Consider the following 12,639-nt stretch of genomic DNA (forward strand, 5'->3'; position numbering starts at 1 on the left):
GCAGCCAAGAATTCTTTATGCAGCAAGGCTGTCATTTAAAATAGAAGGAGAGATTAAAAGTTTCCCAGACAAAAATTAAAGGAGTTCATGCCCACTAAACCAACGCTGCAAGAGATTTTAAGGGGGACTCTCTGAGGTGAGAAAAAATAAATAAATAAATAAATAAATAAATACCAAAAGCAACAAATTTTAGAAAGGACCAGAGAACACCACCAGAAACTCCAACTCTATAAGAAACATAATTGCAATAATGTCATATCTTTCAGTACTCACTCTAAACGTCAATGGACGTGCTGGGAAAACTGGACAGCAACATGCAGAAAAATGAACCTGGACCACTTTCTTACACCATACCCCCAAACACACTCAAAATGGATGAAAGACCTAAATGTAAGACAGGAAGCCATCAAAATCCTCCAGGAGAAAGCAGGCAAACACCTCTTTGACCTTGGCCTCAGCAACTTCTTACTTAATGCATCTCCGGAGGCAAGGGAAACAAAAGCAAAAATGAACTATTGGGACCTCATCAAAATAAAATCTTCTGCACAAGGAAGGAAACAATCAGCAAAACTAAAAGGCAACCGATGGAATGGGAGAAGATATGTGTAAACGACATATCAGGTAAAGGGTTAGTATCCAAAATCTATAAAGAACGTATCAAACTCAACACCAAAAAACAAATAATCCAGTGAAGAAATGGGCAAAAGACATGAAGAGACACTTCTCCAAAGTAGACATCCAGATGGCCAGCCGGTGCATGAAAAATGTTCAACATCACTCATCATCAGGGAAATACAAATCAAAACCACAATGAGATACCACCTTACACCTGTCAGAATGGCTAACATTAACAACTCAGGCAACAACAGATGTTGGCAAGGATGTGGAGAAAGGATCTCTTTTGCACTGCTGGTAGGAATGAAAACTGGTGCAGCCACTCTGGAAAACAGTATGGAGCTTCCTCAAAAAATTAAAAAATAGAATGACCCTACAACCCAGCAATTGCACTACTAGGTATTTATCCAAGGGATATAGGTATGCTGTTTCGAAGGGACACATGCACCCCAATGTTTATAGCAGCGCTATCAACAATAGCCAAAGTATGGAAAGAGGCCCAAAGTCCATCGGTGGATGAATGGATAAAGAAGATGGGGTATATATACAATGGAGTATTACTCAGTGATCAAAAAGAATGAAATCCTGCCATTTGCAACTACGTGGATGGAACTAGAGGGTATTTGCTAAGCGAAATTAGTCAGAGAAAGGCAAATATCATATGACTTCACTCATATGAGGACTTTAAGACACAAAACAGATGAACATAAGGGAAGGGAAGCAAAAATAATGCAGAAACAGGAAGGGGGACAAAACCTAAGAGAGTCTTTAATATGGAGAATAAACAGAGGGTTACTGGAGGGTTTGTGGGAGGGGGGGATGGGCTAAGTGGGTAAGGGGCATTAAGGAATCTACTGAAATCATTGTTGCACGATATGCTAACTAACTTGGATGTAAATTAAAAAGATAGATTCTCTCTCTTCCTCTCTGTCTCTCCCCCACTCACTCTCTCTTAAGGAAAAAAAAAGACAGGAGCGCCTGGGTGGCGCAGTCGGTTAAGCGTCCGACTTCAGCCAGGTCACGATCTCGCGGTCCGGGAGTTCGAGCCCCGCGTCAGGCTCTGGGCTGATGGCTCGGAGCCTGGAGCCTGTTTCCGATTCTGTGTCTCCCTCTCTCTCTGCCCCTCCCCCGTTCATGCTCTGTCTCTCTCTGTCCCAAAAATTAAAAAAAAAAAAAAAAGAAAAAGAAAAAAAAAAGACAGATAAAGCGTATGTACAATATAGAAATTGTTGAATTGAATACCAAAGAGTTGGCTCTTTTGAATGCTAGACTGTAGGCAGACATCACTATTCAAGGAGAGAGCCTGTCAAATACTGTGCATTTAGTAGAAAACTATTGTTTTGGAGAGCTCTGCTGGTGCATTATTGGTTTTTCTTTTTGAGAATTAGGTCTGGGGTAGCAGTATGTTCTGTTTTGACACAGCTGTTTATATCTCTGAATTCTGTAATATTTTGCACGTAGATGTTTCATCATTTTAGAAATCAAGAGAGTTTAGGTTATTTTAAGAGTATACTTAGAGTATTCTTTAAGTGATAAACTGTCTTAAAGCTCGGCTGTGTTCTAACTCCAAAGCTACCAACCGTCTTTTGTTAATCTTATTCTTAATTTTCATGAGCTACCTTGAGATGCTTGGATTCCTGGTGTCAATAAAAAATAATTAACAAAGAAATTCCTTCCCCTCACATGACAGAGCTTAGGAATTTATTTCTTATCTTCTTCAGAGCCTGGTATTTAATTATTAGAGGGAAAGATTATAATTCAAAAGAAGCTTGGTAGAATTTGGGGGGTTTTTTTTGGCTCTGGTCAATTTCATTAAAACACTAAGTTAAAAGAAACTCTTATTATTTCCACTTGCTTTGGTTCTACTTTGTAATATATAAGCCTATAAAATGAAATTTAGAGAACTAAAAACAATTTTTTTCCATTTTACCTAGTATAGTATTGTGTTAAATGCTTTGTATTATGATGAAATGCAGCATTTTGTCATTGTCAGTATTAATTAAAATAGATTAAATTTAATGGCTAAAAGAGTCAGTGTAGTTGGTAAATAATTTAACACAATTGCTTGTTTCATAAAACTAGTGAAATTATATTAGCAGAGGCTAGGTTGGATAGAGTTTATATGTATGCATACCCATGGAATAAAAATTAAAGTGACTTAATCTGAATTTAACTCATAAATGTCACTTCAGCAAATTATTGAGTGTGTGTGTACATGCAAATTAGGGGTAAATTTTTTTAGTGAAATTTCTTTGTTGCTGAAAGACCTTTTGATATGTGTATGTGTATATAGTAATATGTATATGTATTTGTGTATATATGATGTGTATTTTATTGGATTTTTTATATGTTTTATATAAATATATCTTTATATATATCAATGTAGAAGCTGTATCTATATCTATCTATAGATGTAGAAAGCTCTGTAAAGAAGCCTATCTATATCTGTATATGCCCATGTATATCTTAGGTGGGTGTATCTTACATCCACATATATGTCTTGTCAGTTTTACAACCCAAAAGAGGTTTGTGGTTTGTTTTTTGTTTTTTGTTTTGTTTTTTGGGTTTTTTTTTTTTGAGAGTCTGGAAGCCATTCTGCTGACCCATAAACATGCCAGAAGACAGCACGCCTATTGCCCTGTCACCAGGGAAATTAACCCTGGTACTTCTCTCCAAGCTGCAAGCATTTGCTTGTCAGAGAGATAAGAGTTTTATTTAATTCTCTTTATTAGTGGAATAAAGGCAATTAGTTAAAACAAATAGCTACCTCAGTGGACAGGTGGGTTCAGAGTGAAATGTGAAGGGTGCACAGCAAAAGGCACTGTCAAGTCCCCTTACAGAGAACCGGTTACCTTTCATCTTGAGAAGATATGCATGTAACGGGTTGCAACTGCATGGCAGTATAAGTAAGGTGGAATTTTATGTGTCTTCGTGATGTCTTTTTCACACATTACCTACAATGATGTGCTGTAGATGTGCTTATTCAGTAATCAAACTGCTTACTTTCTTTTCCACATTTTGTCAACTTTATTTCCCCAACAGTATCCATGCACATCACACAGTTAAGTTGTAAAGGGTACAAACACAAACATGATTTGATAGATGCCCTTACGTTCTAAAGAGGCAAGTGGGGCACCCGGGTGGCGCAGTCGGTTAAGCGTCCGACTTCAGCTCAGGTCACGATCTCGCGGTCCGTGAGTTTGAGCCCCGCGTCGGGCTCTGGGCTGACGGCTCAGAGCCTGGAGCCTGCTTCGAATTCTGTGTCTCCCTCTCTCTCTGCCCCTCCCCCGTTCATGCTCTGTCTCTCTCTGTCTCAAAAATAAATAAACGTTAAAAAAAATTTTTTTTTTTAAATAAAGAGGCAAGTAAGTCTGTACTGCAAGGCAGTGAGTACTGCTGAGGAAAAACAACGCAGAGCAACAGGGGAGAAAGTTGAGCTCTTAGAAACTGAACGTAGAATGGTGGTCCCCAGGCACTGGCGGGCAGGGGGATGAGAGGTATTGGTCAATGGGTACAAACTTTCAGTTATGAGAAGACTAAGTCCTAGGATCCGATGTCCAGCATGGTGACTATAGTTAAGAATACTGTGTCACATACTTGAAACTTGCTGAGAGTGGATCTTAAGCATTCTCATCACACACCAAACCAAAGGGTAACTGTGAGGTGATGGATGTGTTAATTAACATGATTGTGGTAAATGTTTTACAGCGTATACATATTTGAAATGATTGTGATGTACACTTCAAGTATAGACAATTTTGTCAGTTATATCTAAATAAAGCCAGGGGAAACATTCAGAGCAAAGAGAGTGCAGCCACAGGGGCAGAAGAATGAGGAGTAAGTGGGGCTCCAAGGAAAGGAAGTAGAAGTGACTCAGGAACACAGAGGGCTTTGAATGCTATCCTAAGGAGTTTAATTTTTTCCCCCTAAATTTATTGGCATCCAGGGATTTGTTTATTCATTCACTCCTGAAGTGGAATTGGTAACATGAATGGGGCTGATCTTCAGGAAGATGTGTTTGACACTGCATGCAGGGTGGATTGGATTGGGTCTGCATTGAGGAAGGGACCACTCTGCGTGCTGCCGCAGGAGCCCGGCGAGAGGCCCTGAGGGCTGGAAAGAGGATGCTGGCAATAAAAGTAGAAGGAAAGATGTTCGAGACATTGATAAACAGAAAATTGGCAGACCATGGATGTAGATTTGATGCAACGGCGGAGCGAAAGAAGAAGCCGAGGAGGACTTCAACTCTGCCCTAGGGACCTGGCTGGCAGTGGTGTCATTAACAAAGCAGGAAAGGAAGGGTTTCAGAGAAGCTGAGTGTGATTAGCTAGCCAAGTGTTCTCCTGGGCCTCCAGGCAGGCAGTTAGAAACTTTGGTATATATATTAAAAAAAAAGGGGGGGGGGTAGGGGTTGCCTGGGTGGCTCAGTCAGTTGAGCATCCGACTCTTGATTTCAGCTCAGGTCATGATCCTAGGGTCGTGGCCTTGAGCCCTGTGTTGGGCTCTGTGCTGAATGTAGAACCTGCTTGAGAATCTTTCTCTCTCTCTCCCTCTCTCTCTCTCCCAACACCCCCTCCCCCAACTCACACTGTCTCTCTGTCTCTCAAAGTAAAAAAAAGAAAAAGTAACGTTGTTATAGAGCTTAGGAAAGAAACTGGGACTTGAAATACAGGTTTGGGAGACATCTTCCTAGATATTACAGTTGAAGCCTTGGGTGTAGGTAAGACTGAAGAGGGAGAAAAGATCAGAGATTCAAGATACCGCTTGGAAAATTCCTACATAAGGAGGGCAGTAACACAGGAGCAAAGAAATAAGCTGCAAGAGATAAGGAGCCAGAACAATTCAGTGGCCTTGAAACCAGGGGCAAAGAAAGTTTCCAGAAGAGGGGCAGTTAGCTCTAGATGTGGCAGAGATATTAAGGAAAACGAAGATGAACAGTTTACACGACGGCTGTCCCATGTTTGAGAATACCCAGCTAACATCCATCACTGCCCATCATTTCCTTTTGTGTGCTAAAATAACTTTAAGGTGTGTAGTTCTCAGTTGTTAAATAGACAGCCAGATGCACACCCTCACACACACACACACACACACACACACATCACTGCACATACATGTCTGGGGTTCTGTTGCTAGACAGTATTGTGATAGACAGCCAGCTCAAAGTTTCATGTGCTTTCTCCTCCCATCCAGGATTTCTGTAACTATCTGTACAATAGATTACTATCCTGAGGCATCCAGAAAAGGTCTGGTGAATAGGAGAACTCAAAAATAAGTATATCATGTATAAAGCTGTGTAAAGGGTACATTTCAGCTGCCTGGTTGCTGAAGCTTTAGGATCTCTACCACTACATGAGAATAAAAAGTTGATGAGGTAGAGAACATTCAGTGATGCTACTAGAGGCTCTCCCACTATTCTCATTTTTGGTATTTTTATTTTGTTTTAAAGTCTGTCTTAGTCTGTTTGGGCTGCTACAACAAAAATACCACAGACTGGGAGGCTGGGCAGCCCAAGATCAAGGGGCCAGCAGCAAGAGAGCTCTCTGGGGTCTCTTTCATAAGAGCACCAGCCCCATTCATGCAATTCTACCTTCCCAAAGGCCCCACCTCCTAATACCATCACATTTGGGGTTAGGATTCCAACATACAGATTTTAGGGAGGCACAGACATTCAGTTTATAACATGGAATAATGCTGCATTTGGGGGGAACCATTAATTTGTTACAAGAAAATGTTTTGCTTTTTTATAAAAACTTGCTGTACATATTAAACTTCATGTGGATTCAGGGTCAATGATTTTTTTTTTTCTTGGCTATCTAGCAGGTTTTGTAATAAAAGTTAGGGGGAAGGTAAGATTCACTTAATGGAACCTATTTGCCCAGTAAGCTACTAGAGTACATTTATTCAGGGAAGGGAGGTGTAACTGTAGAATCAATTTTGGTATTCTTTTTTCTAGCACAATGCCTAAGAAGCAATGTAGTACTGGGAAGCAAGATTAAAGTAAGCGAGGAAAATAATAAATTCATTTTGGGCTATCTCTGGATGAAAGCTACAGAGAGAGCTTTTTTTTTTTTTTTTTTTTTTTTTCAGAGAGAGCTTTTTTAAGCTGCAGCAATGACTGGCTTTTAAAAAAGATGCAGAAATGCATTAATCACTGAGTTTAGCAAAACTGTGTGAAAAGCTTAAAATAACTTAATAACCACTCCTTTCATGCCTGTGCTAAATGTAAGATGCATGTAATAAAGACTCTCAGTTTTTTTCACATCAACATTCCTAACCACATTTATAGTTTGTTTTTCAGGGAAAAGTGCCATATATTTTGAATCAGATGGCTCTCAGATTATTGCTTTAACTTTGTGTTTGTTTGTTTGTTTGTTTGTTTGTTTTGTAGCTGCTAGGTGAACTGATCCTGGACCGACACAACTTTGCCATTATGACAAAGTACATCAGCAAGCCGGAGAACCTCAAACTGATGATGAACCTCCTTCGAGATAAAAGTCCCAACATTCAGTTTGAAGCCTTCCATGTCTTTAAGGTAAAGTGCAACAGAAATAACGTGGGCATTTGCTTTTCACTTTCAAATGGCTAACTCCCTGCTGTTTACTCTCCTTTATACTTGAGAGAAAATGAAATAGGCAGTTTTTCTGTTTTGTGTGACTTGGATGAAATTTTAGAGTTATTTTAATGAATGCCCATTTGTTTCTAATCCCTATCTCTAAATATTTTCATTTTTTCCACTGAGAAAATAGGTAGATACTGTTTCCCAAACGTTACTAAAATAATCAGCGATAGAGCCAGAACCCAAATCCCAAGGGTCGGAATTATTGAATGCTTTGCTTTCTGCCTTAAGTGTTTTTTTTTTGAACCTTAAATGAAGCATTGAAGAAACAGTGGGGCACTACTCACTTTCATTACTTGTTTAGAAATTTTTTTTTAAAATATGTTTTGCTATGAATGGAAACTAGTTCCCCATAACACCAGCTTCTTTCTAACATTTTTTCTTTGATGTAAGAGTGACAAAATGGCCTTCTAGTAATTTTAGACAATATACTTTTTTAAAGCATGGTAGGAGAAATCTGTAATCTGTAATCCCATACTTGTAATCAAACTATTGTAAAGATTTTAGTTAACTTTATTTTCCTGTGCTCATATTTGAAGGTTTTTTTTTTTTCTGCAGCTGTATTCACATGGTACACAAAATTGATATCCCGATTTTATCACTTAGTGCTATGCCAGAAGAGGTGAACATTAATTCATTGTTGTTACATATGGGTTTTAGAGCCAGTAGTTTTATTAGCATTATAGTTTATCATTGGGTTTATTTACTCTAGTTTACTTGAATAGTCCTCTGTTATTTATATTTAGGTTGTTTCCATTTTCCCCACTGTAAGGAATGCTGTCATGAGCATTTTCTATATCCAGCCAGTTTTTTTTTTTCCATATTTGGGATTATTTTATTAGGATAGATTATCTGGAGGGGTGCCTGAGGGGCTCATTGGTTAAGTGTAGGACTCTTGGTTTCCTCTCAGGTCATGATCTCACGGTTTGTAGGTTAGAGCCCCACATCAATTCTGCGCTGGCTGTGCAAAGCCTGCTTGGAATTCTCTCTCCCTCTCTCTGCCCCTCCCCCGCTTGCATGCTTACACATGTGCAAACTCTCTCTCAAAATTGTTTTAAAAGGGATTAAAAAAGGATAAATATCTCTGGAGTAAAATTAAGAGTCAAGGGGGTTCCAGGCTTTTTTTTGGATCTTTATGGTGTTTATTCGGTGACTGAATTTATAAGTCTAAAAATGGGAGACATGACAGTTTATAAGGTATGCAGCTGTTGCTTTGAGAGGTTAAAAAAAAAAAAAAAGCTTAGTCCATCTTTCAGCCATCGGGTCTTTTTTGGCCAGAGAGCCGTTAGAGAAATTCAAATACCAAATTAATTTATAAATTCCATTCAATTATGTTCAAAATCCCTACAGGACTTCTCATGGAACTTGGCAAGCTGATTCTGAAAGTTATGTGGTAGAACAATGGTCTAAGGTTAGCTATGGCAATTTTAAAAAAGAGCAAGGTAGGGGAATCCACTCTACCAGATACTGAGACTTAAGATTTATAGTAAATGAAGACAGTATTGTATTGGCATAGAGATAGATAAATAAAACAACAAAACCAAGGTAGAGGGCCCAGAAATAAACCTGTACAAACATGAAATGGTTTTGATAGTGGAAGAATTATAAATCAGTTGAGAATAGGTTAACTGTTTAATAAATGGTTCTAGAGTAATGGATTTCATCCATGGAGAGAAAACCCTATCCTATACCCTCCACTATACTCAGAAATAAATTCTCGGTAAAGATCTGCACTTGAAAAGCAAAACTTTTTAACTTTTAGAAGAGAAAATAAGAGACTGTCTTTATGATGTATAGGAGGGAAGAATTCTTTAAACAGAATGTAGAATCACAAAACATAATAGGAAGTATTTAGTTAACTACATCAAAATAGACACCTTTCCAGCGAAAACATCCAGATGGCTAACACACATGAAAAAATGCTCAACATCACTCATCATCAGGGAAATACAAACCAAAACCACAATGCGATACCACCTCACACCTGTCAGAATGGCTAACATTAACAACTCAAGCAACAACAGATGTTGGCGAGGATGCAGAGAAAGAGGATCTCTTTTGCACTGCTGGTGGGAATGCAAGCTGGTGCAGACACTCTGGAAAACAGTATGGAAGCGCCTCAAAAAATTAAAAATAGAAATACCCTACGACCCAGCAATTGCACTAGTAGGTATTTATCCAAGGGATACAGGTGTGCTGTTTCGAAGGGGCACATGCATCCCCGTGTTTTACCAACAATAGCCAAAGTATGGAAAGAGCCCAAATGTCCATTGATGGATGAATGGATAAAGAAGATATGGTATATATATACAATGGAGTATTACTCAGCAATCAAAAAGAATGAAATCCTGCCATTTGCAACTATGTGGATGGAATTGGAGGGTATTACACTAAGCGAAATTAGTCAGTCAGAAAGACAAATATCATATGACTTCACTCATATGTGGAATTTAGGATACAAATCAGGTGAACATAAGGGAAGGGAAGCAATAATAATATAAAAACAGGCAGGGGGGACAAAACAGATGAGACTCCTAAAAGTGGAGAACAAACTGAGGGTTGCTGGCGGTGTTGTGGGTGGGAGGATGGCTAAATGGGCAAGGAGCACCAAGCAGAACACTTGTTGGGATGAGCACTGGGTGTTATACATAGGGGATGAATCACTACATTCTACTCCAGAAATCATTATTGCACTATATGCTAACTAACGTGGATACAAGTGAAAAATAAATAAATGAATGAATGAATGAATGAATGAATAAATAAATAAATAATTTTTTTTTAAAAGACAGAATAAGCAAAGTGAAAAGATAGAATGTGACACATATAACTGGCAAATCATTTGGAAAGACAATTCAATACAAAAATGGGCAAAGGATGCAAGTTGGTAACTTACAGATGAGAAAGCCTGATTGGTCAATAAGTAGGTGAAGATGATCATCTTACTAAGTAACATTGGAAATGGCCATTGAAATATCAATGAGATATCATTTTACATTTTCATAATGGCAATATGTTTAAGTCTGACAATAGCAAATATTGGTAAGGTTGGACAGCAATGGAAGCTGTCCTACACTGTAAGTTAGCACAACCACTTTGGAGAGCAATTTAGCAAATTAAAGAACTGAAGTATGCATATCTTTCAATCCTGAAATCTCATTTCTCAGCAATTGTTTTAAGTTTATTTATTTTTGAGAGAGAGAGAGTGTGTGTGCAAGGGAGAGAGAAGGGAGGGAGAGAATTCCAAACAGGCTCCACAGTGTCAGCAGTAGCCCGATATGGGGCTGGATCCCACAAACTGTGAGATCATGACCTGAGCCGAAATCAAGAGTCGGACACTGAGCCAATGGAGCCTCTCAGGTGCCCCTCTCAGCAAGTTTTTAGAGACATTCTTGCACATGTGCATGAGGAATCATGTACAAAAATATTTATCACAACATTGTTTAGAATGGTGTAAAATGAGAGAAAAAACCCACAAATGGGCATCAACAGGAGATGGGGAAAATAAATCGTGATATATTCATACAGTAGGATATAGTAATGGGTTAAAATTAATTGAGTTATACTGATCAGCGGGGACAAATCCCAAACACTGAATCAAATAAGGAAATGTTAAAAGGATGTTATTTATTTAAAGGTTGAAACCATGCAAAACAGCACTGTATATGGATTCATACTTCTGCAGCTATAGTCTGAAAACCTGTATGGGGATGATAAATACCAAATCCAGGATAGCAGTCACCTCAGTGGGGAGGGTTAGGGAGGAGAATGGTATCATGAGGAGGTGACCAAGAGCCTCTAATTACATCTGTAATGTTTTAGTAAAAAATCTGCAGGCAAGTATGCTAAAAATCTTAGATTTTTTTTCTACTTACCCAATTTTTTCTTTCTTTCTTTCTTTCTTTCTTTCTTTCTTTCTTTCTTTCTTTCTTTCTTTCTTTCTTTCTTTCTTTCTCTTTCTTTTAATATATGAAATTTATTGTCAAATTGGTTTCCATACAACACCCAGTGCTCATCCCAAAAGGTGCCCTCCTCAATACCATCACCCACACTCCCCTCCCTCCCACCCCCCCATCAACCCTCGGTTTGTTCTCAGTTTTTTTTTTTGTTTTTTTTTTTTAATTTTTTTTTTCAACGTTTATTTATTTTTGGGACAGAGAGAGACAGAGCATGAACGGGGGAGGGGCAGAGAGAGAGGGAGACACAGAATCGGAAACAGGCTCCAGGCTCTGAGCCATCAGCCCAGAGCCTGACGCGGGGCTCGAACTCCCGGACCGCGAGATCGTGACCTGGCTGAAGTCGGACGCTTAACCGACTGCGCCACCCAGGCGCCCCTCAGTTTTTAAGAGTCTCTTATGCTTTGGCTCTCTCCCACTCTAACCTCTTTTTTTTTTTTTTTCCTTCCCCTCCCCCATGGTCTTCTGTTATGTTTCTCAGGATCCACATAAGAGTGAAAACATGGTATCTGTCTTTCTCTGTATGGCTTATTTCACTTAGCATAACACTCTCCAGTTCCATCCACGTTGCTACAAAGGGCCATATTTCATTCTTTCTCACTGCCAGGTAGTTCTCCATTGTGTATATAAACCACAATTTCTTTATCCATTTATCAGTTGATGGACATTTAGGCTCTTTCCATAATTTGGCTATTGTTGAGAGTGCTGCTATAAACATTGGGGTGCAAGTGCCCCTATGCATCAGCACTCCTGCATCCCTTGGGTAAATTCCTAGCAGTGCTAGTGCTGGGTCATAGGGTAGGTCTATTTTTAATGTTTTGAGGAACTTCCACACTGTTTTCCAGAGTGGCTGCACCAGTTTGCATTCCCACCAACAGTGCAAGAGGGTTCCCGTTTCTCCACATCCTCTCCAGCATCTATAGTCTCCTGATTTGTTCGTTTTGGCCACTCTGACTGGCGTGAGGTGATCACTGAGTGATGGTTTTGATTTGTATTTCCCTGATGAGGAGCGACGTTGAGCATCTTTTCATGTGCCTGTTGGCCATCTGGATGTCTTCTTTAGAGAAGTGTCTATTCATGTTTTCTGCCCATTTCTTCACTGGATTATTTGTTTTTGGGTGTGGAGTTTGGTGAGCTCTTTATAGATTTTGGATACTAGCCCTTTGTCCGATATGTCATTTGCAAATATCTTTTCCCATTCCATTGGTTGCCTTTTAGTTTTGTTGGTTGTTTCCTTTGCTGTGCAGAAGCTTTTTATCTTCATAAGGTCCCAATAGTTCATTTTTGCTTTTAATTCCCTTGCCTTTGGGGATGTGAAGTAAGAAATTGCTACGGCTGAGGTCAGAGAGGTCTTTTCCTGCTTTCTCCTCTAGGGTTTTGATGGTTTCCTGTCTCACATTTAGGTCCTTTATCCATTTTGAGTTTATTTTTGTGAATGGTGTGAGAAAG

The 12,639-nt window shown here is 39.1% G+C and overlaps 1 protein-coding gene across 7 annotated transcripts in view; it reads left to right on the forward strand.

Moving 5' to 3' along the window:
* Positions 1–12,639, forward strand: part of CAB39L (calcium binding protein 39 like) — a 128,569-nt gene that overhangs the window by 104,395 nt on the left and 11,535 nt on the right. For all 7 annotated transcript variants that reach the window (XM_043578689.1, XM_043578671.1, XM_043578725.1 and 4 more), the window contains one exon: positions 7,007–7,150. In XM_043578689.1, coding sequence (XP_043434624.1) covers positions 7,007–7,150 — 144 coding nt within the window. The remainder of the gene's footprint in view (positions 1–7,006; positions 7,151–12,639) is intronic.

This window comes from Prionailurus bengalensis, chromosome A1 (genome assembly GCF_016509475.1).
Source record: "Prionailurus bengalensis isolate Pbe53 chromosome A1, Fcat_Pben_1.1_paternal_pri, whole genome shotgun sequence".
NCBI lineage: Eukaryota > Metazoa > Chordata > Mammalia > Carnivora > Felidae > Prionailurus > Prionailurus bengalensis.